The sequence below is a fragment of the Cyanistes caeruleus genome, chromosome 29, assembly GCF_971803275.1.
Source record: "Cyanistes caeruleus chromosome 29, bCyaCae1.hap1.1, whole genome shotgun sequence".
Classification (NCBI taxonomy): domain Eukaryota; kingdom Metazoa; phylum Chordata; class Aves; order Passeriformes; family Paridae; genus Cyanistes; species Cyanistes caeruleus.
The window spans coordinates 3,870,180-3,897,853 of NC_141729.1; the positions used below are offsets into that span (position 1 = coordinate 3,870,180).

Here is a 27,674-nt window from a genome sequence, read left to right on the forward strand (position 1 = left end):
GTCCCTCTGTCCCTGTGTCCCTGTCCCTCTGTCCCTGTCCCCGGGGACACCCCGCGGTCCCGCGCACGCGCACTGAGGGGAGGCGGGAGCGCGCCCCGCGCACGCGCACTGAGGGGAGGCGGGAGCGCGCCCCGCGCACGCGCGCTGGGACGGGGCGAGGGGCGGGGCTTGCGGCGCCTGCGTGAGGGGAAGGGGGCAAAGGGGGCGGGGCTCCCGCCATGTCGCAACGCGCCGGGGACCGCGATCGCGACAGGGAGCGCGACAGGGAGCGCGAGCTGCAGTGGTCGGCCCGCAGGATGGGCACGTCGCTGCTGCTGCAGCTGTCGGCCCACGAGCGAGAGCTGGACCTGGTGTGCCTCGACCACAGCTACGCCAAGCCGTGGAGCGCGCACCCCGACGCCAGCGCCGCCCGGCCCGCCCGGCTCCTCTTCCTCACCCCGCGGAGACACCTCGGCAGCGCCCCGTGAGAACCGGAGGGGAAACTGGGGGAACTGGGGGGTCCTGAGGGGGAACTGGGGGGTCTTGAGGGGGAACTGGGGGGGTCCTGAGGGGCCTATGGGGGAATTGAGGGGTCTTGAGTGGGAACTGGGGGGTCCTGAGGGGGAACTGGGGGGTCCTGAGGGGCCTGAGGGGGAACTGGGTGATCCTGAGGGGAACTGGGGGGTCCTGAGGGGGAACTGGGGGGTCCTGAGGGGGAACTGGGGGGTCCTGAGGGGGAACTGGGGGGATTCTGAGGGGCTGAGAGGGGAAAGGAGCGGGTCCTGTGGGGCTGGGGGCGGTCATGAGGGTGAGTGGGGGGGTTGTGAGGGGAAAACTGGGGGTCCTGAGGGCCTGGGGTGGTTCTGGTGGGTGAGGGGTCTGCTTTGGGGGGTCCAGAGGTTTGGGGGGTCCAGAGGTCTCGGTTTGGAGAGTCCAGGGGTGTCCAGGGGCCTTGTTTTGGGGGTCTAGGGGCCGTGGTTTGTGGGCTCCAGGGGGCTCAGTTTGGGGTGTCCAGGGGACTCAGTTTGGTGGCCCAGGGGTCTCAGTTTGGGGTGTCCAGGGGGCTCAGTTTGGTGGCCCAGGGGGCTCAGTTTGGTGGCCCAGGGGTCTCAGTTTGGGGTGTCCAGGGGTCTCAGTTTGGGGTGTCCAGGGGGCTCAGTTTGGGGTGTCCAGGGGGCTCAGTTTGGTGGCCCAGGGGTCTCAGTTTGGGGTGTCCAGGGGGCTCAGTTTGGGGTGTCCAGGGGGCTCAGTTTGGGGTGTCCAGGGGGCTCAGTTTGGTGGCCCAGGGGGCTCAGTTTGGTGGCCCAGGGGTCTCAGTTTGGGGTGTCCAGGGGGCTCAGTTTGGTGGCCCAGGGGGCTCAGTTTGGTGGCCCAGGAGGCTCAGTTTGGGGTGTCCAGGGGGCTCAGTTTGGTGGCCCAGGGGGCTCAGTTTGGGGTGTCCAGGGGGCTCAGTTTGGTGGCCCAGGGGGCTCAGTTTGGGGTGTCCAGGGGTCTCAGTTTGGGGTGTCCAGGGGGCTCAGTTTGGGGTGTCCAGGGGGCTCAGTTTGGTGGCCCAGGGGGCTCAGTTTGGGGTGTCCAGGGGTCTCAGTTTGGGGTGTCCAGGGGGCTCAGTTTGGGGTGTCCAGGGGGCTCAGTTTGGGGTGTCCAGAGGTCTCAGTTTGGGGTGTCCAGGGGTCTCAGTTTGGGGTGTCCAGGGGGCTCAGTTTGGTGGCCCAGGAGGCTCAGTTTGGGGTGTCCAGGGGTCTCAGTTTGGGGTGTCCAGGGGGCTCAGTTTGGTGGCCCAGGAGGCTCAGTTTGGGGTGTCCAGAGGTCTCAATTTGCTGGCCCAGGGGTCTCGGTTTGGTGGCCCACGAGTCTCAACTTGGTGGCCCAGGAGGCTCAGTTTGGGGTGTCATGGGGTCCCTCAAACCCCCCAAACCCCCCCAAACCCCCCAAAGCCCTGAGGGCCGTTCCCGGGGCAGGGAGGCCGATGTCCCCATCGACGTGGAGACGGTGACGCCCACGCCGGTGCCGCTGTACGACAACCAGAAGGCGCGGAGCGTGATGAACGAGTGCGAGCGGCACGTCATGTTCGCACGCACCGACGCCGACGCGCCGCCGCCGCCCGACGACTGGGAGGAGCACGTCAACAGGTGGGAATGTGGGAATATCTGGGAATGTGGGAATGGGAATGTGGGAATGGGAATGTGGGAATGTGGGCTGGGAGGAGCACGTCAACAGGTGGGAATCTGGGAATATCTGGGAATATCTGGGAATGTGGGAATCTGGGAATCCAGGCTGGGAGGAGCACGTCAACAGGTGGGAATGTGGGAATATCTGGGAATGTGGGAATCTGGGAATCCAGGCTGGGAGGAGCACGTCAACAGGTGGGAATGGGAACGGGAATCTGGGAATATCTGGGAATGTGGGAATGGGAATGGGAATCCGGGCTGGGAGGAGCACGTCAACAGGTGGGAGTGTGGGAATATCTGGGAATGGGAATGTGGGAATGGGAATCTGGGAATCTGGGCTGGGAGGAGCACGTCAACAGGTGGGAATGGGAACGGGAATCTGGGAATATCTGGGAATGGGAATGTGGGAATGGGAATGTGGGAATCTGGGTATTGGGCTGGGAGGAGCACGTGAACAGGTGGGAGTGCGGGAAAATCTGGGAATATCTGGTAACGTGGGAATGGGAATCCAGGCTGGGAGGAGCACGTCAACAGGTGGGAATCTGGGAATATCTGGGAATGTGGGAATGGGAATGTGGGAATGGGAATGTGGGAATGTGGGCTGGGAGGAGCACGTCAACAGGTGGGAGTGCGGGAATCTGGGAATCTGGGAGTGTGGGAATGGGAATCCAGGCTGGGAGGAGCACGTCAACAGGTGGGAATGCGGGAATATCTGGGAATGTGGGAATCTGGGAATGTGGGCTGGGAATCTGGGAATGGGAATGTGGGCTGGGAATGGGAATGTGGGCTGGGAATGGGAATGTGGGCTGGGAATCTGGGAATGTGGTCTGGGAATGGGAATGTGGGAATGGGAATGTGGTCTGGGAATGTGGTCTGGGAATGGGAATCCAGGCTGGGAGCACCAAAGAAAGGGGATCCAGGAGGATCACGTGAACGGCCGGGGCGGCGATTGCGGAGAGGAGGAGGAGCCAGGAGGGGTTTGGCTGTTTGGGTGACCCCCGTGTGTCTGTGTCTGTGTGTGTGTGTGTGTCTGTGTGTCTGTGTGTCTGTCTGTGCGTCTGTCTGTGTCTGCCTGTGTGTCCGTGTGTCTGTCTGTGTGTGTGTCTGTGTGTTTGTGTCTGTGCGTCTGTCTGTCTGTCTGTGTGTCTGTCTGTGTGTCTGTCTGTGTCTGTGTGTGTGTCTGTGTGTGTGTGTCTGTCTGTCCGTGTGTGTGTCTGTCTGCCTGTGTGTGTCTGTGTCTGTGTGTGTGTCTGTGTGTGTGTGTGTGTCTGTCTGTCCGTGTGTGTGTCTGTCTGCCTGTGTGTGTCTGTGTGTCTGTGTCTGTGTGTGTCTGTGTGTGTGTGTGTGTCTGTCTGTGTGTGTGTCTGTGTGTCTGTCCGTGTGTGTGTGTCTGTCTGTGTGTCTGTGTGTCTGTCCATGTGTGTGTCTGTGTGTCTGTCTGTGTCTGTGTGTGTGTCTGTGTGTGTGTGTGTGTGTGTCTGTCTGTCCGTGTGTGTGTCTGTGTGTCTGTGTCTGTGTGTGTCTGTGTGTGTGTGTGTGTCTGTCTGTGTGTGTGTCTGTGTGTCTGTCCGTGTGTGTGTGTGTGTGTCTGTCTGTGTCTGTCTGTGTGTCTGTGTGTCTGTCCATGTGTGTGTCTGTGTGTGTCTGTGTGTCTGTCTGTGTCTGTGTGTGTGTCTGTGTGTGTGTGTCTGTCTGTCCGTGTGTGTGTCTGTCTGCCTGTGTGTGTCTGTGTCTGTGTGTGTGTGTGTGTCTGTCTGTGTGTGTGTGTGTCTGTGTCTCTGTGTGTGTCTGTGTGTCTGTGTCTGTGTGTGTGTCTGTGTGTCTGTGTCTGTGTGTGTGTGTCTGTGTGTCTGTCTGTGTGTGTGTCTGTCTGCCTGTGTGTGTCTGTGTCTGTGTGTCTGTCTGTGTGTGTGTCTGTGTGTGTCTGTCTGTGTGTGTGTGTCTGTGTCTGTGTGTGTGTCTGTGTGTCTGTCTGTGTGTCTGTCTGTGTCTGTGTGTGTGTGTGTGTCCGTGTGTCTGTCTGTGTGTCTGTCTGTGTGTGTGTGTCTGTCTGTCTGTGTGTGTGTGTCTGTGTGTGTGTCCGTGTGTGTGTCTGTCTGTCCGTGTGTGTGTGTGTCTGTCTGCCTGTGTGTGTCTGTGTGTCTGTGTCTGTGTGTGTGTCTGTGTGTCTGTGTGTGTGTTTCTGTGTGTGTGTCCGTGTGTGTGTCTGTCTGTCCGTGTGTCTGTCTGTCCGTGTGTGTGTCTGTGTCTGTGTGTGTGTGTCTGTGTGTCTGTGTCTGTGTGTGTGTGTGTCCGTGTGTCTGTCTGTCCGTGTGTGTGTCCGTGTGTCCGTCTGTGCCGCAGGACGGGCTGGAGCATGGCTCAGAACAAGCTGTTCAACAAGATCCACAAAGCTCTGCAGTCGGACCGGCTGGCCCGGCTGGCCAACGAGGGGGTGAGAGGGGCTGGGGCCTTGGGAATTCCGGGCGGGAATCGTGGCCTCCGGGTGTTCTTTGGGCTCCTGGGAGCCGTGGGATCACCGAGTGGCCTGGGTGGATCATCAGTGCAAGCACGGGGCCTGCAGGGACACCCCAAATTATCACTGGGGACCCTGCAGGGACACCCCAAATTATCACTGGGGACCCTGCAGGGACACCCCAAATTATCACCCTGGGACCCTGCAGGGACACCCCAAATTATCACCCTGGGGACCCTGCAGGGACACCCCGAATTATCACTGGGGACCCTGCAGGGACACCCCAAATTATCACCCTGGGACCCTGCAGGGACACCCCAAATTATCACCCTGGGGACCCTGCAGGGACACCCCGAATTATCACTGGGGACCCTGCAGGGACACCCCGAATTATCACTGGGGACCCTGCAGGGACACCCCAAATTATCACCCTGGGACCCTGCACAGACACCCCAAATTATCACTGGGGACCCTGCAGGGACACCCCGAATTATCACTGGGGACCCTGCAGGGACACCCCAAATTATCACCCTGGGACCCTGCACAGACACCCCAAATTATCACTGGGGACCCTGCAGGGACACCCCAAATTATCACCCTGGGACCCTGCAGGGACACCCCAAATTATCACTGGGGACCCTGCAGGGACACCCCAAATTATCACTGGGGACCCTGCACAGACACCCCAAATTATCACCCTGGGACCCTGCAGGGACACCCCAAATTATCACCCTGGGGACCCTGCAGGGACACCCCAAATTATCACTGGGGACCCTGCAGGGACACCCCAAATTATCACTGGGGACCCTGCAGGGACACCCCAAATTATCATCCTGGGGACCCTGCAGGGACACCCCAAATTATCACTGGGGACCCTGCAGGGACACCCCAAATTATCACCCTGGGGACCCTGCAGGGACACCCCAAATTATCACTGGGGACCCTGCAGGGACACCCCGAATTATCACTGGGGACCCTGCAGGGACACCCCAAATTATCATCCTGGGGACCCTGCAGGGACACCCCGAATTATCACTGGGGACCCTGCAGGGACACCCCAAATTATCACTGGGGGGGTTGAACCTTCCCCAAAACCCCAAAATCCACCCCAAACCCCCCTGTCCCAGCCCCATTCCCCTGAACTTTGGGAATCCCCCTGAGCTTTGGGAATCCCCCTGAACTTTGGGAATCCCCCAGAACTTTGGGAATCCCCCAGAACTTTGGGAATCCCCCAGAACTTCGGGAATCCCCCAGAACTTCAGGAATCCCCTGAACTTTGGGAATCCCCCCGAACTTTGGGAATCCCCCTGAACTTTGGGAATCCCCCCGAACTTTGGGAATCCCCCTGAACTTTGGGAATCCCCCTGAACTTTTGAATCCCCCTGAACTTTGGGAATCCCCCTGAACTTTTGGAATCCCCCAGAACTTTGGGAATCCCCCTGAACTTTGGGAATCCCCTGAACTTTGGGAATCCCCCCGAACTTTGGGAATCCCCCTGACCTTTGGGAATCCCCCTGACCTTTGGGAATCCCCCAGAACTTTGGGAATCCCCCTGAACTTTGGGAATTCCTCTAAACTTTGGGAATCCCCCAGAACTTTGGGAATCCCCCTGAACTTTGGGAATCCCCCTGAACTTTGGGAATCCCCCAGAACTTTGGGAATCCCCCTGAACTTTGGGAATCCCCCAGAACTTTGGGAATCCCCCCGACCTTTGGGAATCCCCCTGAACTTTGTGAATTCCTCTAAACTTTGGGAATCCCCCTGAACTTTGGGAATCCCCCCGAACTTTTGAATCCCCCTGAACTTTGGGAATCCCCTGAACTTTGGGAATCCCCCTGAACTTTGGGAATCCCCTGAACTTTTGGAATCCCCCAGAACTTTTGGAATCCCCCCGACCTTTGGGAATCCCCCCGACCTTTGGGAATCCCCCAGAACTTTGGGAATCCCCCTGAACTTTGTGAATTCCTCTAAACTTTGGGAATCCCCCTGAACTTTGGGAATCCCCCTGAACTTTGGGAATCCCCCAGAACTTTGGGAATCCCCCAGAACTTTGGGAATCCCCCTTTCCAGGCCTGCAACGAGCCGGTGCTGCGCCGGATCGCGGTGGATAAATGCGCCCGCCGCGTGCGCCAGGCCCTGGCCAGCGTCAACTGGGACACCAAACTCATCCAGTGGCTCCACACCACGCTGGTGGAGACCCTCAGCCTGCCCGTGCTGGCTGCTTACCTGGACGCCCTGCAGACCCTGAAAGGAAAGGTGATGGATGGTTTTTTCCGGGGGTTGGGGTTGTTCTCGGGTGGTTTTGGGGGTGTTTTTTTCACTCCTGACTGGGTGTTGCTGGCAGATTCCCGCGTTGATCGATAGGATGTTGGTGTCCTCCACGGCCAAGACGGGAGCGGCGGGGGCTGAGGCGCTGTCACTGCTGCTCAAGAGGCCCTGGGACCCGGCTGTGGGTGTTCTGTCCCATAATAAACCTGTGAGTGCTCCTGGGGGGGTTCTGGGGGTCCCACGGAGCGTTGGGGTTCTCATCCTCTTCCTCTCTCCTCTCCCTGGGTTCTTGTGCTTTGTTGCTGCTCCCTCAGAGGAGTTTGGGCATCACCAGGATCGTGGAACCAGCCCCTGGTCCTGCTCAGACACCCCAAAAATCACCCTGGGACCCTGCAGGGACACCCCAAAAATCACCCTGGGACCCTGCAGGGACACCCCAAATTATCACTGGGGACCCTGCAGGGACACCCCAAATTTCCACCCTGGGGACCCTGCAGGGACACCCCAAAAATCACCCAGGGACCCTGCAGGGACACCCCAAAAATCACCCTGGGACCCTGCAGGGACACCCCAAATTATCACTGGGGACCCTGCAGGGACACCCCAAATTATCACTGGGGACCCTGCAGGGACATCCCAAATTCCCACCCTGGGGACCCTGCAGGGACACCCCAAATTATCACCCTGGGTCAGGGAGGTTTTTCCTGGGAAATTCCTGGGGTTTGGAGGTTTTTCCTGGGAAATTCCTGGGGTTTGGAGGTTTTTCCTGGGAAATTCCTGGGGTTTGGAGGTTTTTTCCTGGGAAATCCCTGGGGTTTGGAGGTTTTTCCTGGGAAATTCCTGGGGTTTGGATGTGTTTTTCCTGGGAAATTCCTGGGGTTTGGAGGTGTTTTTCCTGGGAAAACGCTGTTCCTGAGCCGGCTGTTTTGCAGAGCAAACTGCCGGGCTCGCCGCTGATCCTCATCGCGTCCTCCGGCCCCGCCAGCTCCGTGTTCCCCACGTCCCGACGGCAGCGCTTCTGGCAGTCGCAGCTCTCCTGCCTGGGGAAGGTCTGTGGGGTGGGGCTGTGGGGCTGGGTGTGTGGGGTTGGGTCTGTGGGGTGGGTCTGTGGGCTGGGGCTGTGGGGCTGGAGCTGTGGGGCTGGAGCTGTGGGGCTGGGTGTTTGGGGCTGGATGTGTGGGGCTGGATGTGTGGGGTGGATTGGTGGGGCTGGATGTGTGGGGTGGGGCTGTGGGGCTGGATCTGGGTCTGGATGTGTGGGGCTGGGTGTTTGGGGCTGGATGTGTGGGGCTGGATGTGTGGGGCTGGATCTGGGTCTGGATGTGTGAGGTGGATGTGTGGGCTGGATGTGTGGGGCTGGATGTGTGGGGCTGGGTGTGTGGGGCTGGATGTGTGGGGCTGGGTGTGTGAGGTGGATGTGTGGGGCTGGATGTGTGGGGCTGGATGTGTGGGGTGGGGCTGTGGGGCTGGTTTTATGGGGCTGGATGTGTGGGGCTGGATGTGTGGGGCTGGGTGTGTGGGGCTGGGTGTGTGGGGCTGGATGTGTGGGGTGGATTTGTGGGGCTGGAGCTGTGGGGCTGGGTGTTTGGGGCTGGGTGTGTGGGGCTGGGTGTGTGGGGCTGGGTGTGTGGGGCTGGATGTGTGGGGCTGGGTGTGTGGGGCTGGATGTGTGGGGCTGGGTGTGTGGGGCTGGATCTGGGTCTGGATGTGTGGGGCTGGATGTGTGGGGCTGGATGTGTGAGGCTGGGTGTGTGGGGCTGGGTGTGTGGGGCTGGATCTGGGTCTGGATGTGTGAGGTGGATGTGTGGGCTGGATGTGTGGGGCTGGATGTGTGGGGCTGGGTGTGTGGGGCTGGATGTGTGGGGCTGGGTGTGTGAGGTGGATGTGTGGGGCTGGATGTGTGGGGCTGGATGTGTGGGGTGGGGCTGTGGGGCTGGTTTTATGGGGCTGGATGTGTGGGGCTGGATGTGTGGGGCTGGGTGTGTGGGGCTGGGTGTGTGGGGCTGGATGTGTGGGGTGGATTTGTGGGGCTGGAGCTGTGGGGCTGGGTGTTTGGGGCTGGGTGTGTGGGGCTGGGTGTGTGGGGCTGGGTGTGTGGGGCTGGATGTGTGGGGCTGGGTGTGTGGTGTGGATCTGTGGGGCTGGATCTGATGTCCCCAGCCCTGCTCTGGTGTCCCCTGTCCTGCTCTGGTGTCCCCAGCCCTGCTGGCTGTCCCCAATGTCCCCAGCCCCAGTGTGACCGGTGTCCCCAGCCCCGGTGTGACCGGTGTCCCCAGCCCCGGTGTGGAGGGTGTCCCCAGCCTGTTCTGGTGTCCCCAGCCCAGGTGTGACGGGTGTCCCCAGCCCTGTTCTGGTGTCCCCAGCCTGTTCTGGTGTCCCCAGCCTGTTCTGGTGTCCCCAGCCCCGGTGTGACCGATGTCCCCAGCCCCAGTGTGACCGATGTCCCCAGCCCAGGTGTGACGGGTGTCCCCTGTCCCCACAGGTGATCCCCATCTCCACGTCCCTGCTGAACAACGGCAGCGGGGTGGGGGTGCTGCAGTGCCTGGAGCACATGATCGGCGCCGTCAGGGGCAAGGTGGCCGAGGTGAGGGACACACCTGGACCTGTACACCTGGACACACCTGGACACCTGTACACTGCACACCTGGACACACCTGGACACACCTGTACACCTGGACACTGCACACCTGGACACTCCCTGCACACACCTGTACACCTGTACACAGCACACCTGGACACACCTGGACACTCCCTGCACACCTGTACACCTGTACACAGCACACCTGGACACTCCCTGCACACACCTGGACACCTGTACACTGCACACCTGGACACACCCTGCACACCTGGACACACCTGGACCTGTACACCTGGACACCCCTGTACACACCTGGACACCTGTACACTGCACACCTGGACACACCTGGACACCCCCTGCACACCTGTACACTGCACACCTGGACACACCTGGACACCCCCTGGACACTCCCTGCACACCTGGACACACCTGTACACACCTGGACACTCCCTGCACACCTGTACACCTGTACACAGCACACCTGGACACACCTGGACACACCTGGACACTCCCTGCACACCTGGACACCTGTACACTGCACACTTGGACACACCTGGACACACGTGGACACCTGGACACAGCACACCTGGACACACCTGGACACACCTGTACACCTGGACACACCTGGACACACCCTGCACACCTGTACACTGCACACCTGGACACACCTGGACACACCCTGCACACCTGGACACTGCACACCTGGACACACCTGGACACACCCTGCACACCTGGACACTGCACACCTGGACACACCTGTACACCTGGACACACCTGGACACACCCTGCACACCTGTACACCTGTACACAGCACACCTGGACACACCTGGACACCCCCTGCACACCTGTACACAGCACACCTGGACACACCTGGACACACCTGGACACCCCCTGCACACCTGTAGGCACCTGGACACCCCCTGTACACCTGTACACTGCACACCTGTACACTGCACACCTGGACACCCTGCACACCCTGTACACCTGTACACCCTGTACACCTGTACACCTGCACAGACCTGTACACCTGCCCCACACCCTGCACACCTGTACACCCCACACCCCTGTACACCCTGTACACCTGTACACCTGTACACCCTGTACACCTGTACACCCTGCACACCTGTACACCCCACACCCCTGTACACCTGTACACCCTGCACACCTGTACACCCCACACCCCTGTACACCTGTACACCCTGTACATCTGTACACCCCACACCCCTGCACACCTGCACACCCTGCACACCTGCACACCCTGCACACCTGTACACCCCACACCCCTGCACACCCTGTACACCTGTACACCCTGTACACCTGTACACCTGTACACCCCGCACACCCCACGCCCTACCCCGTGCCAGCCGTCCCCTGTCCGTCACCCGCTGTCCCTGCCCTGTCTCCAGCTGTGCCGTTGTTGTCCCGCAGATCCACAACCACTTCTCCCACAAGCAGATCGTCCTGATCGGCTGGAACACCGGCGCCCTGGTGGCCTGTCACGTGAGTGTCACCTGCCGGGTGTCACCTGCTGTCACCTCCTGTGTGTCACCTGCCGGGTGTCACCGAGTGTCCCCTGCTGAGTGTCACCTGCCGAGTGTCCCCTGCTGAGTGTCACCTGCCGGGTGTCACCTGCTGAGTGTCCCCTGCTGAGTGTCACCTGCTGAGTGTCACCTCCTGTGTGTCACCTGCTGAGTGTCACCTGCTGGGTGTCACCTGCCGAGTGTCACCTGCTGGGTGTCACCTGCTGAGTGTCACCTGCCGAGTGTCACCTGCTGGGTGTCACCTGCTGAGTGTCACCTGCTGTCACCTCCTGTGTGTCACCTGCCAAGTGTCACCTGCCGAGTGTCACCTGCCGAGTGTCACCTCCTGAGTGTCACCTGCTGTCACCTGCTGAGTGTCCCCTGCTGGGTGTCACCTGCTCAGTGTCACCTGCCGAGTGTCACCTGCTGGGTGTCACCTCCTGTGTGTCACCTGCTGAGTGTCACCTGCCGAGTGTCACCAAGTGTCCCCTGCCGAGTGCCACCTCCTGTGTGTCACCTGCTGAGTGTCACCTGCTGAGTGTCACCTCCTGTGTGTCACCTGCTGAGTGTCCCCTGCTGAGTGTCACCGAGTGTCACCTGCCGAGTGTCACCTCCTGTGTGTCACCTGCTGAGTGTCACCTGCTGAGTTTCCCCTGCTGAGTTTCCCCTGCTGAGTGTCACCGAGTGTCACCTCCTGTGTGTCCCCTGGCGAGTGTCACCTGCTGAGTGTCACCTGCTGAGTGTCACCTGCCAAGTGTCACCGAGTGTCCCCTGCCGAGTGTCACCTGCCGGGTGTCACCTGCTGAGTGTCACTTCCTGAGTGTCCCCTCCTCCGGGAATGCCGACTGTTCCTGTTCCCAGCTGGAATCCGTCCCTCAGGAACTCCGGGAATGCCGACTGTTGTCCCCCCCGCAGGTTTCCGTGATGGAATACGTCACCGCCGTCGTGTGCCTCGGTTTCCCTCTGCTCACCGTGGACGGCCCCCGCGGGGTGAGGAGCTGCCGGGAGCGCCCTGCTCCTCCTCCTTCCTCTTCCTCCTTCCTCCTCCTTCCTCCTCCTTCCTCTTCCTCCTCCTTCCTCTTCCTCCTTCCTCCTCCTCCTTCCTCTTCCTCCTTCCTCCTCCTCCTCCTCCTCCTCCTTCCTCTTCCTCCTCCTTCCTCCTCCTCCTCCTCCTCCTCCTTCCTCTTCCTCCTCCTCCTCCTCCTCCTTCCTCTTCCTCCTTCCTCTTCCTCCTCCTTCCTCCTCCTTCCTCTTCCTTCTTCCTCTTCCTCCTTCCTCTTCCTCCTTCCTCTTCCTCCTTCCTCCTCCTCCTCCTCCTCCTCCTCCTTCTTCTTCCTCCTCCTTCCTCTTCCTCCTCCTTCCTCTTCCTCCTTCCTCCTCCTTCCTCCTCCTGCTCCTCCTCCTTCCTCTTCCTCCTTCCTTCCTCCTCCTCCTTCCTCCTCCTCCTTCCTCTTCCTCCTTCCTCCTTCCTCCTCCTTCCTTCTCCTTCCTCCTCCTCCTCCTCCTTCCTCCTCCTTCCTTCTCCTTCCTCCTCCTCCTCCTCCTCCTCCTCCTTCCTCTTCCTCCTTCCTCCTTCCTTCTCCTTCCTCCTCCTCCTCCTCCTCCTCCTCCTTCCTCTTCCTCCTTCCTCTTCCTCCTCCTGCTCCTCCTCCTTCCTCCTCCTCCTTCCTCCTCCTCCTTTTCCTGCTGCATCCCAGAATTCCCATTCTTCCCGCTCCCTCCCATCCCAGAATTCCCATTTTTCCTTCTCCATCCCATCCCGTTTTTCCCGCTCCCTCCCATCCCATAATTCCCGTTATTTTTCCCGCTCCCTCCCGCCCCGGAATTCCCGGGATTCCCGGGATTCCCGCTCCTTTCCCGGCAGGACGTGGACGATCCCCTGCTGGAGATGAAGACCCCGGTGCTCTTCGTCATCGGGCAGAATTCCCTGCAGTGCAACGCCGAGGCCATGGAGGATTTCCGGGAAAAGATCCGTGCGGAAAACAGCCTGGTGGTGGTGGGGGGAGCCGACGACAACCTGCGGTGAGCCGGGAGCGGCTTTTCCTGGGAATTCTGGGCTCTGGGAGCGGCTTTTCCTGGGAATTCTGGCACCAGGAGCGGCTTTTCCCGGGAATTCTGGGCACTGGGAGCGGCTTTTCCCGGGAATTCTGGGCTGGGGGTTCCCCTTTTCCCGGGAATTCTGGGCTCTGGGATCGGCTTTTCCCGGGAATTCTGGCACTGGGATCGGCTTTTCCCGGGAATTCTGGCACCAGGATCGGCTTTTCCCGGGAATTCTGGCACCGGGAGCGGCTTTTCCCGGGAATTCTGGGCTCTGGGAGCGGCTTTTCCTGGGAATTCTGGGCTCTGGGATTGGCTTTTCCTGGGAATTCTGGGCACTGGGATCGGCTTTTTCTGGGAAGAATTAGAGAAAACTGAGAGAAAAATGAGAGAAAAGTTAAAGAAAAATGAGAGGAAAATGAGAGAAAAATGAGAAAAAATGAGAGAAAAATGAGAGAAAAATGAGAGAAAAATGAGAGAAAAATGATAAAAAAGGAGAAAAAAATGAGAGAAAAAGGAGAAAAAAATGAGAGAAAAATGATAAAAAATGAGGAAAAAATGAGAGAAAAAGGAGAAAAAAACGAGAGAAAAATGAGAAAAAAATGAGAGAAAAATGAGAAAAAAATGAGAAAAAAATGAGAGAAAAATGAGAAAAATGAAAGAAAAATGAGAAAAAAAAGAAAAAATTGAGAGAAAAACGAGAAAAAAATAAGAGAAAAATTAGAAAAAAAATGAAAAAAAAATGAGAGGAAAATGAGAAAAAAATGAGAAAAAAATTAGAAAAAAAAGAGAAAAAAATGAGAGAAAAACGAGAAAAAAATGAGAACAAAATTAGAAAAAAATAAGAAAAAGATGAGAGAAATGAGAAAAAAATGAGAGAAAAATGAGAAAAAAACGAGAGAAGAATGAGAGAAAAATGAGAAAAAAACGAGAGAAAATCCCAGGTGTGAATTAAGAGCTCTGAAATCTCAAATTTCCTTCACCAAACTCTCTGGGGGGCCCCAAAAAATGATTTTTTTTCCTCATCAGCTGTGGATTTTCACTTTTATTGGGTTTTTTTTTATTTCCTTTAGGATAAGCAAAGCCAAGAAGAAATCCGAAGGTCTGACCCAGAGCATGGTGGACAGGTGCATCCAGGTAATTCGCATTTTGCATCCCAAAAGGGAAGGAATCTTCTGGAAAAGGGTGGAAATTTGGGAATTCTCTCTTCAGAGGGGGTTTGGGAGATCCCTGAGTGTCTCTGGGGTTTGGGATTTGGGGAGAAAACGCCGTTTTTTGGGGTTTTTTATCCTAAAATATCCCAAATCCATCAATTCCCAACCTCAGAGGGGATTTTGGAGATCCCTGATTTGGGATTTGAGGAGAAAACTCTGGTTTTGGGGTTTTTTTATCCTAAAATATCCCAAATTCATCAATTCCCAACCTCAGAGGGGATTTGGGATATTCCCTGATTTAGAATTTGGGGATAAAACTCTGTTTTTGGGGTTTTTTATCCCAAAAAATCCCAAATCCATCAATTCCTGACCTCAGAGGGGATTTGGGAGATCCCTGAGTGTCTCTGGGATTTGGGATTTGGGGAGAAAACGCCGTTTTTTCGGTTTTTTTATCCCAAAATGTCCCAAATCCATCAATTCCCAACCTTCAAACCACCCATTGTTTGGGGAATATTCCATTTCCATCCCTAAAATCCTCATTTTTTACCCCAAACCCCTCATTTTTCACCCCAAACCCCCCATTTTTTATCCCAAACCCCCCATTTTTCATCCCAAAATCCCCATTTTTCACCCCAAAAATCCCCATTTTTCACCCCAAAACCCTTCATTTTTCACCCAAAAATCCTCATTTTTCACCCCAAAACCCCCATTTTTTTACCCAAAACCCCCATTTTTTGCCCAAAAATCCTCATTTTTCACCCCAAAACCCCCATTTTTTTACCCAAAACCCCCATTTTTCACCCAAAAATCCTCATTTTTCACCCCAAAACCCCCATTTTTTTACCCAAAACCCCCATTTTTTGCCCAAAAATCCTCATTTTTCACCCCAAAACCCCCATTTTTTTACCCAAAACCCCCATTTTTCACCCAAAAATCCCCATTTTTCACCCCAAAACCCCCATTTTTCACCCCAAAATCCTAACTCCTCATTTTTCCTCCCAAAATCCCATCCCCAGGACGAGATCGCGGATTTCCTGGCGGGAATCCTGGGCCGCCCCGAGGCGCAGCCGGGCCCGGAGCCGCGGGAGCTGGAGGCGGAGAGGAAGAGGAAGGCGCGGGACGGCGGCCGGCGGGACCCGGCCCCGGACGCCCCCGAGCGCGGCGGCCGCGCCCCCTCGCCCGCCCCCAGGGTCCCCGCCTCGCCCTCGGGCTCCGAGGTGGCGCTTGGGGGCGATTCTGGGGGGGAAACGGGGGCTGGTGGGGTGGGGATGGAGGGGAGTGGGGGGAATGGGTGGAAATGGAGGAAAATGGAGAAAAATGGGTGGAAATGGAGGAAAAATGGACAAAAATGGGTGGAAATGGAGAAAAAATGGGTGAAAATGGAGAAAAATGGTTGAGAAATGGCTGAAAATGGGTGAAAATGGAGAAAAAATGGACAAAAATGGACAAAAATGGAGAAAAATGGTCTAAAAATGGACAAAAATGGACAAAAATGGACAAAAATGGGTGAAAATGGAGAAAAATGGGTGGAAATGGAAAAAAAATGGACAAAAATGGGTGGAAATGGAGAAAAAATGGAGAAAAATGGGTGGAAATGGAGAAAAAATGGACAAAAATGGGTGGAAATGGAGGAAAAATGGAGAAAAATGGGTGGAAATGGAGGAAAATGGAGAAAAATGGGTGGAAATGGAGAAAAATGGTGGAGAAATGGCTAAAAATGGACAAAAATGGGTGGAAATGGAGAAAAAATGGAGAAAAATGGACAAAAAATGGTTGAGAAATGGCTGAAAATGGGTGAAAATGGAGAAAAAATGGGTGGAAATGGAGGAAAAATGGAGAAAAATGGGTGGAAATGGAGAAAAAATGGACAAAAATGGGTGAAAATGGAGAAAAAATGGTTGAAAAATGGCTGAAAATGGGTGAAAATGGAGAAAAAATGGAGAAAAATGGGTGGAAATGGAGAAAAATGGTGGAGAAATGGCTAAAAATGGACAAAAATGGGTGGAAATGGAGAATAAATGGAGAAAAATGGGTGGAAATGGAGAAAAAATGGAGAAAAATGGACAAAAAATGGTTGAGAAATGGCTGAAAATGGGTGAAAATGGAGAAAAAATGGACAAAAATGGACAAAAATGGGTGGAAATGGAGAAAAAATGGTGGAGAAATGGCTAAAAATGGAGAAAAATGGGTGAAAATGGAGAAAAATGGTCTAAAAATGGACAAAAATCGACAAAAATGGGTGAAAATGGACAAAAAATGGTCTAAAAATGGACAAAAATGGACAAAAATGGGTGGAAATGGAGAAAAATGGTCTAAAAATGGACAAAAATGGACAAAAATGGTGGAAAAATGGACAAAAATGGACAAAAATGGTCAAAAAATGTCTGAAAATGGGCGAAAATGGCCAAAAAATGGCTAAAAATGGCTAAAAATGGGCGAAAATTGACAAAAAATGGCTAAAAATGGGTGAAAATGGACAAAAAATGGTGGAAAAATGGCTGAAAATGGGTGAAAATGGACAAAAAATGGCTAAAAATGGGTGAAAATGGCCAAAAAATGGCCGAAAATGACCAAAAAATGTCCAGAAATGGATTTTTGGGATGGGAGCTTTGGAAAATTCCCAGATTTTTCCCCAATCCCCCGGCTGATCCCGGTGTCCGTCTGTCCCTCAGGATCTCTCCAGCATCTCCAGAATGATCAGATTTCCCTTTCCAGCCTTAAAAATCCCAGAATTATCAGATTTTCATTCCCAAACTTCCCAAATCCCAGAATTCCCAGATTTTTTCCCCAAATCCCAGAATTCCCAGATTTTTCCCCCAATCCCCCGGCTGATCCCGGTGTCCGTCTGTCCCTCAGGATCTCTCCAGCGTGTCCAGCAGTCCGACCTCCAGCCCCAAGGCCAAGGTGGCCGCGCTGTCCCTTCCCAAGCCGGGCCCGGCCGGAGCCGCGCCGCTGCCGAGGCGCCCGACGCCGCGAGCCGACAGAGCGGCCCCAGGTAATCCCCAACATTCCAAACAATTCCAAACATTCCTGATCATTCCCAACATTCCTGATCATTCCTGATCGTTCCCAACCCTTCCCGACGCCGCGAGCCGACAGAGCGGCCCCAGGTAATTCCTGATCATTCCCAACATTCCCAACATTCCAAACATTCCTGATCGTTCCTGATCATTCCCAACATTCCAAACATTCCAAACATTCCCAACATTCCCAACATTCCCAACAATTCCTGATCATTCCAAACAATTCCCAACATTCCTGATCATTCCCAACAATCCCATCCATTCCCAACATTCCCAAACAATCACCTGTACACCTGGGGTGTCACCTGTACACACCTGGGTGTCACCTGTACACCCGTGGGTGTCACCTGTACACCCATGGGTGTCACCTGTACACATGGGTGTCACCTGTACACACCCATGGGTGTCACCTGTACACCCATGGGTGTCACCTGTACACATGGGTGTCACCTGTGCACCTGAGGTGTCACCTGTACACCTGGGGTGTCACCTGTACACCTGTGGGTGTCACCTGGAGCACACTGCACACTCATGGGTGTCACCTGTACACACCTGGGGTGTCACCTGTACACCCATGGCTGTCACCTGTACACATGGGGTGTCACCTGTACACCCATGGGTGTCATCTGTACACCTGGGTGTCACCTGTACACCCATGGGTGTCACCTGTACACACCTGTGGGTGTCACCTGTACACCCATGGGTGTCACCTGTACACACCTGTGGGTGTCACCTGGAGCACACTGCACACTCATGGGTGTCACCTGTACACCTGGGGTGTCACCTGTACACACCTGGGTGTCACCTGTACACCTGGGGTGTCACCTGTACACACCTGTGGGTGTCACCTGTACACCCATGGGTGTCACCTGTACACCCGTGGGTGTCACCTGGAGCACACTGCACACTCATGGGTGTCACCTGTACACCTGGGGTGTCACCTGTACACCCGTGGGTGTCACCTGTACACATGGGTGTCACCTGTACACCTGAGGTGTCACCTGTACACCCGTGGGTGTCACCTGTACACCTGGGGTGTCACCTGTACACCCATGGGTGTCACCTGTACACCCATGGGTGTCACCTGTACACACCCATGGGTGTCACCTGTACACCCATGGGTGTCACCTGTACACATGGGTGTCACCTGTACACCCATGGGTGTCACCTGTACACACCCATGGGTGTCACCTGTACACCCATGGGTGTCACCTGTACACATGGGTGTCACCTGTGCACCTGAGGTGTCACCTGTACACCTGGGGTGTCACCTGTACACCTGTGGGTGTCACCTGGAGCACACTGCACACTCATGGGTGTCACCTGTACACACCTGGGGTGTCACCTGTACACCCATGGCTGTCACCTGTACACATGGGGTGTCACCTGTACACCCATGGGTGTCATCTGTACACCTGGGTGTCACCTGTACACCCATGGGTGTCACCTGTACACACCTGTGGGTGTCACCTGTACACCCATGGGTGTCACCTGTACACACCTGTGGGTGTCACCTGGAGCACACTGCACACTCATGGGTGTCACCTGTACACCTGGGGTGTCACCTGTACACCCGTGGGTGTCACCTGTACACCTGGGGTGTCACCTGTACACCCATGGGTGTCACCTGTACACATGGGTGTCACCTGTGCACCCATGGGTGTCACCTGTACACACCTGTGGGTGTCACCTGTACACCCATGGGTGTCACCTGTACACCTGGGGTGTCACCTGGAGCACACTGCACACTCATGGGTGTCACCTGTACACCTGGGGTGTCACCTGTACACACCTGTGGGTGTCACCTGTACACCCATGGGTGTCACCTGTACACATGGGTGTCACCTGTACACCCATGGGTGTCACCTGGACACCTGGGGTGTTTTTATTATTTTATATTATTTCTATTTCTATTTCTGTTATTTCTATTATTATTATTATTACTATTCCTATAATTTCTATTATTTCTATTATTATTTTTATTAGTATTTTTATTATTATTATTAACATTATCATTATTACTATTCCTATTATTTCTAATATTTCTATTATTTTTTTATTATTATTTCTATTATTATTACTACCATTATTATTATCGTTATTATAATTTTTTCTTTATTAATAGTAATAGTAATATTATTAATAATAATTTAATTCTAATTTTTAATTTAATTTTTCGTTTTTTCTAATTTAATCTTCTTAATTTAATCTTTTGAATTTAATTTCTTTAATTAAATTAATTTAAATTTTTAATTTTTTTTAATTTAATCTTTTTAATTTAATGTCTTTAATGTCTTTAATTTAATTTTTTTAATTTAATTTTTTAATTTAATTTTTAATTTTTTAAAATTTATTTATTTTTTAATTTATTTTTTAAATTTAATTTCTTTAATTTTTTAATTTATTTCTTTGATTTAATTTCTTTAATTTCATTTTTTAAATTTCATTTCTTTAATTTAATTTTTTAATTTATTTCTTTGATTTAATTTCTTTAATTTTTTTATTTAATTTTTTTAACTTATTTTTTTTAAATTTAATTTTTAAATTTTTTTTTTGTTTTTTTATTTATTTTTTTAATTTAATTTCTTAACTTTAATTTCATTTTTTAAATTTAATTTTTTAATTTCATTTTTTCAATTTATTTTTTTAATTTCATTCCTTTCATCATTTCATTTTTTAAATTTTATTCTTTAATTTCATTTTTTCAATTTATTTTTTTAATTTCATTTCTTTCATCATTTCATTTTTTTAATTTAATTTTTTATTTTAATTTTTTTAATTTAATTTAATTTTTTTAAATATTTTTTTAATTTTCCAACCTTTCCCTTCTTTCCACAGCAAGGAAATGAATTCCAGAATTTAAAAAAAAATCCAGGATTTGGGATGAGGAATGAATTCAGCAGGAAAGGAAAATCCAAGGGAAATAAAAGAAATTCCAGCAATTTCCGATGCCGTGTTTTTAATAAAGCGCCTTCGACCAAAATCCCCCCAAATCCACCCAAAAATAAAAAATCACAAAATCTGGGATGGGAAAAACTTCGGGAAAAGGGATTTGTGCTTGGAAAGGAGGCTGGAAAATTCCTGGAATTTTTTAATAATTGGAATTTTTATTCCTGGAATTTTTTAATTGGAATTTTGAATTTTGGGATTTTTTAATTGGAATTTTTTCCTCCTGGAATTTCCTGGGAAGTGATTCCCCCTTTATTCCATTAATTAATTCATTAATTGGAATTTTTATTCCTGGAATTTTTTAATAATTGGAATTTTTATTCCTGGAATTTTTTAATTGGAATTTTTACTCCTGGAATTTTTATTCCTGGAGTTTTTTAATTGGAATTTTGAATTTTGGGATTTTTTTAATTGGAATTTTTACTCCTGGAATTTTTTAACTGGATTTTTTACTCTTGGGATTTTTTAATTGGAATTTTTACTCCTGGAATTTTTATTCCTGGAATTTTTTTAATTGGAATTTTGAATTTTGGGATTTTTTAATTGGAATTTTTCCTCCTGGAATTTCCTGGGAAGTGATTCCCCCTTAATTCCATTCATTAATTCATTAATTGGAATTTTTATTCCTGGAATTTTTACTCCTGGAATTTTTTAATTGGAATTTTGGGAAGTGATTTCCCCTCTAATTCCTTTAATTAATTTTTTTAATTGGAATTTTTCCTCCTGGAATTTTCTGGGAAACGATTCCAAATTAATTCCCAATTAATTTTTTAATTGGAATTTTTCCTCCTGGAATTTCCTGGGAAGCGATTTCCCAATTAATTCCATTAATTAATTCATTAATTGGAATTTTTATTCCTGGAATTTTTCCTCCTGGAGTTTCCTGGGAAGTGATTCCCAATTAATTCCATGAATTAATTCATTAATTGGAATTTTTATTCCTGGAATTTTTCCTCCTGGAATTTCCTGGGAAGTGATTTCCCCCCCTGGCTGCCCCCAATTCCATGAATTTATTTTTTCCACTGGGAATTTCCTCAGGAATTCCAGAGGATCCGGGAATTCAGGATTTTCCCGGGATTTCTTTTCCAGGTGTCTCCGGGAAATCGCTGCCCCTCGGAAATTCCGGCTCCAAGGAAATCCCGGGAATGTTCTGCAGCCAAAAGTGAGTGGGGATTATTATCATTATTATTATTATTATTATTATTATTATTATTATTATTATTATTGTTATTATTATTATTATCATTATTATCATTATTATCATTATTATTATTATTATTATTGTTATTTATCCCGGGAATGTTCTGCAGCCAAAAGTGAGTGGGGATTATTATTATTATTATTATTGTTATTGTTATTATTATTATTATTATTATTATTATTATTATTATTATTATTATTATTATTATTATTATTATTATTATTATTATTATCATTGTTATTATTGTTATTATTATTAATCCCGGGAATGTTCTGCAGCCAAAAGTGAGTGGGGATTATTATTATTATTATTACTATTATTATTATTATTATTATTATTATTATTATTATTATCATTATTATTATCATTATTATTATCATTATTATTGTTATTTATCCCGGGAATGTTCTGCAGCCAAAAGTGAGTGCTAATTATTATTATTATTATTATTATTATTATTTTGTTATCATTATTATTATCATTATTATTATTGTTGTTGTTGTTACTATTATTATATATTTTTATATATTTTATATATATTTTATATATGTATCATATATAGATATTTATTACATTTTATTATATTTTTATTATTTATTATATTCGTTATATTTTTATATTTTTATATGTTTTTATATATATTATCTATATTTTATATTAATTTTTCTATATTTTATTTATATTTTATATTTATTTTTCTATATTTCATCTATTTCACCTGAGTGTCACACCTGAGTGTCACACCTGTCCTGAGTGTCACACCTGAGTGTCACACCTGAGTGTCACACCTGTCCTGAGTGTCACACCTGAGTGTCACACCTGAGTGTCACACCTGTCCTGAGTGTCACACCTGAGTGTCACACCTGAGTGTCACACCTGTCCTGAGTGTCACACCTGTCACACCTGAGTGTCACACCTGTCCTGAGTGTCACACCTGTCCTGAGCTGTCCCCACCTGTCCTGTCCTGTCCCACCTGTCCCCACCTGTCCTGTCCTGTCCCACCTGTCCCCACCTGTCCTGTCCTGTCCACACCTGTCCCCCCCTGTCTTGTCCCACCTGTCCCCACCCGTCCCCACCTGTCCCCACCTGTCCTGTCTTGTCCCACCTGTCCCAGTGTCCCACCTGTCCACACCTATCCCACCTGTCCCCACCTGTCCCACCTGTCCCCACCTGTCCCCACCTGTCCCCACCTGTCCCCACCTGTCCCCACCTGTCCCAGTGTCCCACCTGTCCACACCTGTCCCCCCCTGTCTTGTCCCACCTGTCCCCACCCGTCCCCACCTGTCCCCACCTGTCCTGTCTTGTCCCACCTGTCCCAGTGTCCCACCTGTCCACACCTATCCCACCTGTCCCCACCTGTCCCCACCTGTCCCCACCTGTCCCCACCTGTCCCCACCTGTCCCAGTGTCCCACCTGTCCACACCTATCCCACCTGTCCCCACCTGTCCCACCTGTCCCCACCTGTCCCCACCTGTCCCCACCTGTCCCCACCTGTCCCAGTGTCCCACCTGTCCCCACCTGTCCCACCTGTCCCCACCTGTCCCCACCTGTCCCCACCTGTCCCCACCTGTCCCAGTGTCCCACCTGTCCCCACCTGTCCCACCTGTCCCCACCTGTCCCCACCTGTCCCCACCCATCCCCACCTGTCCCCACCTGTCCCCACCTGTCCCCACCCATCCCCACCTGTCCCACCTGTCCCCACCTGTCCCCACCTGTCCCCACCCATCTCCACCCATCCCCACCTGTCCCCACCTGTCCTGTCCTGTCCCCACCTGTCCACACCTATCCCACCTGTCCCCCCCTGTCCCAGGTGTCCCCCCTCACCTGTCTGTCCCTTTAGGCTCAGCTCAAGCCCCGAGGTCTCCCTGAGCCCGGCTCAGGCTCCCGGAGCGTTCCCGGCCCTGCAGAACCGGCTGGTGGCCACGGGCAACCAGAGCCAGCCCAGCCCTGCCCTGACAGGTACTGACCCTGCTGGGGGGTTTGGGGGGACCCCCGGGGGGCTTTGGGGTGTGGGGGGACCCCCGGGGGGGGTGTGGGGGGACCCCCCGTTCCCGGCCCTGCAGAACCGGCTGGTGGCCACGGGCAACCAGAGCCAGCCCAGCCCGGCCCTGACAGGTACCGACCTGTCCTGGGGGGTTTGGGGGGACCCTCCTCACCCTCCCGGGGGGCTTTGGGGTGTGGGGGGACCCCCCGTTCCCGGCCCTGCAGAACCGGCTGGTGGCCACGGGCAACCAGAGCCAGCCCGGCCCGGCCCTGCCCGGTACTGACCCTGCTGGGGGGGTTTGGGGGGACCCCCGGGGGGCTTTGGGGTGTGGGGGGACCCCCCAAGGGGGTTTGGGGTGGGGTTTGGGGTTTTGGGGTTTTGGGAAAGGTTCAACCCCCCCCAGAGGGTGCTGGAACTGCCCAGGGTGGGAATTTGGGGTGTCCCTGCAGGGTCCCTGGATGATTTCTGGGGTGTCTGGGGTGTCCCAGGGTGATTTTTGGGCTCCCTGGGTGATTTTTGGGGTGTCTGGGGTGATTTTTGGGGTGTCTGGGGTGTCCCAGGGTGATTTTTGGGCTCCCTGGGTGATTTCTGGGGTGTCTGGGGTGTCCCAGGGTGACTTTTGGGGTGTCCCAGGGTGATTTTTGGGCTCCCTGGGTGATTTTTGGGGTGTCTGGGGTGTTCCGGGGTGATTTTTGGGGTGTCTGGGGTGTCTGGGGTGATTTTTGGGGTGTCCCTGGGTGATTTTTGGGGTGTCTGGGGTGTTCCAGGGGCAGCCTCTGCCAGCAGCCTGCTCCAGGGGCTGAGCTTCAGCCTGCAGGACGTGGCCACCAAGGTCACCCCCAGTGTCACCTCCAGCGCCTCGCCCGGACAGGTCAGCGGGGCTGGGGACACCGGGGGGGTTTGGGGGTCCCCAGGGGGATTTGGGGGTCCTCAGGGGACACCGGGGGGGTTTGGGGAGGTCTCCAAGGGACACCAGGGGGGTTTGGGGGTCCCCAGGGGGCTCAGGGGGGCTCGGGGTGGTCCCCAGGGGCTCGGGGTGGTCCCCAGGGGCTCAGGGTGGTCCCCAGGGGCTCGGGGTGGTCCCCAGGGGGCTCAGGGTGGCCCCAGGGGGCTCAGGGGGGCTCGGGGTGGTCCCCAGGGGCTCGGGGTGGTCCCCAGGGGGCTCAGGGTGGCCCCAGGGGGCTCAGGGGGGCTCGGGGTGGTCCCCAGGGGGCTCAGGGTGGCCCCAGGGGGCTCAGGGTGGTCCCCAGGGGGCTCAGGGGGGCTCGGGGTGGTCCCCAGGGGTTCAGGGTGGTCCCCAGGGGTTCAGGGTGGCCCCAGGGGGCTCAGGGGGGCTCGGGGTGGTCCCCAGGGGCTCGGGGTGGCCCCAGGGGGCTCAGGGTGGTCCCCAGGGGGCTCAGGGTGGCCCCAGGGGGCTCAGGGGGGCTCGGGGTGGTCCCCAGGGGGCTCAGGGGGCTCGGGGTGGTCCCCAGGGGGCTCAGGGGGGCTCAGGGTGGTCCCCAGGGGGCTCAGGGGGGCTCAGGGTGGCCCCAGGGGGCTCAGGGTGGCCCCAGGGGGCTCGGGGGGGCTCGGGGTGGTCCCCAGGGGGCTCAGGGGGGCTCGGGGTGGTCCCCAGGGGCTCAGGGGGGCTCTGGGTGGTCCCCAGGGGGTTCTGGGGGGCTCAGGGTGGCCCCAGGGGGCTCAGGGTGGTCCCCAGGGGGCTCAGGGTGGCCCCAGGGGGCTCAGGGTGGTCCCCAGGAGGCTCAGGGGGCTCAGGGTGGCCCCAGGGGGCTCTGGGTGGCCCCAGGGGGCTCAGGGGGGCTCAGGGTGGTCCCCAGGGGGCTTGGGGTGGTCCCCAGGGGGCTCAGGGTGGTCCCCAGGGGGCTCAGGGTGGCCCCAGGGGCTCAGGGTGGTCCCCAGGGGGCTCAGGGGGGCTCGGGGTGGCCCCAGGGGGCTCAGGGGGGCTCAGGGGGGCTCGGGGTGGCCCCAGGGGGCTCAGGGGGGCTCAGGGGGGCCCCAGGGGGCTCAGGGTGGTCCCCAGGGGGCTCAGGGGGGCTCAGGGTGGTCCCCAGGGGGCTCAGGGGGGCTCAGGGTGGTCCCCAGGGGCTCGGGGTGGCCCCAGGGGGCTCAGGGGGGCTCAGGGGGGCTCGGGGTGCTGCAGCAGCGGCTCCAGCCGCTCAGAGCCGCGCTGTGACCCCCAGAGCTCGGCTCTGAAGGCGCCGGGGGCCCTGCAGAGCCTGGCCACCATCAGCACCATCCCCGTGCCCACCTCGCTGGCCCTGGCAGCCTCCAGCAAGCCCACGGCCATCCAGCAGCTGCTGAGCAACGGGGGACTGGCCAAACTGGCCAGCAGCCTCCCGGGGCTGGCCCACATCTCCAGCCAGAGCTCAGGTGGGCAGGGACGGGGGCTGGGGGCGTCCCCGGGGCCGCTGCTGCTCCCTGGGGTGTTGGGGAACTGGGGCTGGGGGCGTCCCCAGGGCTCCTCCTGCTCCCTGGGGTGTTGATTCCACCTCAGAACTGGGGCTGGGAGGGTCCCCGGGGCTGCTCCTGCTCCCTGGGCTGTTGGGGAACGGGGGCTGGGGGCGTCCCCAGGGCTGCTCCTGCTCCTTGGGCTGTTGATTCCACCTCAAAGCCTGAACTGGGACCATCCCCAGAGCTGCTCCTGCTCCCTGGGGTGTTGGGGAACTCAGGCTGGGAGCGTCCCCGGGGCTGCTGCTGCTCCCTGGGGTGTTGATTCCACCTCAGAACCCTGGGAGGGTCCACAGTGTTCCTCCTGGGCTGTTGTTTCCTGCCTGGGAAACGTGGTGTCACCCCCACCTCACAGGGTGTCTTGGGGTGTCTCAGGGTGTTGTTTGGGGGTGTCTCAGGGTGTCTCAGTGTGTTGTTTTCAGGGTGTTTCAGGCTGTTGTCTGGGGGTGTCTCAGGCTGTTGTTTGGGGGTGTCTCAGGGTGTTGTTTCAGGCTGTTGTTTCGGGGTGTCTCAGGGTGTTTCAGGGTGTCTCAGGCTGTTGTCTCAGCGTGTCTCAGGCTGTTGTCAGGGGGTGTCTCAGGCTGTTGTTTGGGGGTGTTTCAGGGTGTTGTCTGGGGGTGTCTCAGGCTGTTGTTTCGGGGTGTCTCAGGGTGTCTCAGGGTGTCTCAGGGTGTCTCAGGCTGTTGTCTCAGGGTGTCTCAGGGTGTTTCAGGCTGTTGTTTCAGGGTGTCTCAGGGTGTTTCAGGGTGTTGTCTGGGGGTGTCTCAGGCTGTTGTTTGGGGCTGTCCTGCAGGGCTGAAGGCCCCCACCACCATCACGGTGACGCTGCGGGGCCAGCCCGGCCGCGTGGGCAGCCTGAGCCAGCTGCAGCCACCGCTGGAGGAGCAGCAACAGGGCCCCCAGGTGAGGAGGGGACACACCTGGGGACACCTGGGGGGCTTGGGGACACCTGGGGACACACCTGGGGACTCCTGGGGACACCTGGGGACACCTGGGGGGCTTGGGGACACACCTGGGGACACACCTGGGGGGGCTTGGGGACACCTGGGGACACACCTGGGGACACCTGGGGGGGCTTGGGGACACCTGGGGACACCTGGGGACACCTGGGGACACCTGGGGACACACCTGGGGACACCTGGGGGGGCTTGGGGACACCTGGGGACACCTGGGGACACTTTGGGGACACTCTGGGGACAGTTTAGGACACTTTGGGACACCTTGGGACATTTTGGGACATTTTGGGGACACCTTGGGACACTTTGGGACACTGAAATTCCCAAAAACCACACCAGGGGACACCTGGGGTGGTCACCAGGGTCTGCTGACCCCTGTCCACCCCTGTCCCCTCTCCACAGTGACCACCAGGAGCCCAGGGTGGCACCAGGGGACACCTGGGGTGGCCACCAGGACCCTCTGACCCCTGTCCCTTCTCCACAGTGACCACCAGGAGCCCAGGGTGACCACCAGGAGCCCAGGGTGGCCACCACAAGCCCAGGGGTGGCTCCTGTCCCTCCAGGACCCCCAGCCCAGCCCAGGGACCCTCGGGGACGCCTTGGGGACAACGCTGGGACCCCCCCAGAATGGGGAAAGGGCGGGAATTTTTCTGGATTTGTCGCTGTTTAATAAAAACTTCATTTTTTTATATAAAAATTTTTGAAATTCTTGTCGTGATTTTGGATTTTGGTTGAGGGCGGATTTGGGGGAGTTTGAATTTTGAAAAGGATCAGAAAAATCCTGGAATTTCCTGGCTGGGATCATCAGACCCCCCCCAAAATCCAAACATTCCCTGGGGGAAGATTCCTTGGTTGATTGATTGATTGATTCCTAAATTCCTAAAAAATCCTAAATTCCTGAATTCCTTCCTAAATTCCTTCCTAAATTCCTTCCTAAATTCCTGAGTTTCT

General features: G+C 54.4%; 1 protein-coding gene across 5 annotated transcripts; it reads left to right on the plus strand.

Annotated features, from left to right (window-relative positions):
• Window positions 1-168: 168 nt before the first annotated feature.
• Window positions 169-27,420, plus strand: KANSL3 (KAT8 regulatory NSL complex subunit 3). 5 transcript variants are annotated; one of them, XM_086865447.1, is made up of 20 exons: window positions 169-463; window positions 1,941-2,111; window positions 4,494-4,584; window positions 6,676-6,861; window positions 6,950-7,081; window positions 7,806-7,922; window positions 9,356-9,457; window positions 10,880-10,951; window positions 11,887-11,961; window positions 12,836-12,993; window positions 14,082-14,145; window positions 15,179-15,379; window positions 17,019-17,157; window positions 21,224-21,296; window positions 23,176-23,294; window positions 24,087-24,190; window positions 25,500-25,689; window positions 26,561-26,670; window positions 27,208-27,218; window positions 27,259-27,420. In XM_086865447.1, exons 1-19 carry the CDS (start codon window positions 219-221, stop codon window positions 27,208-27,210), a joined length of 2,352 nt encoding a protein of 783 aa, XP_086721573.1. In that variant the 5' UTR covers window positions 169-218; the 3' UTR covers window positions 27,211-27,218; window positions 27,259-27,420. The 5 variants fall into 5 exon arrangements, with proteins under 5 accessions (XP_086721573.1, XP_086721572.1, XP_086721571.1 ...); XM_086865446.1 differs by having other exon boundaries at window positions 27,208-27,420; XM_086865445.1 differs by lacking the exon at window positions 27,259-27,420 and having other exon boundaries at window positions 27,126-27,211.
• The last annotated feature ends 254 nt before the right edge of the window (window positions 27,421-27,674 follow it).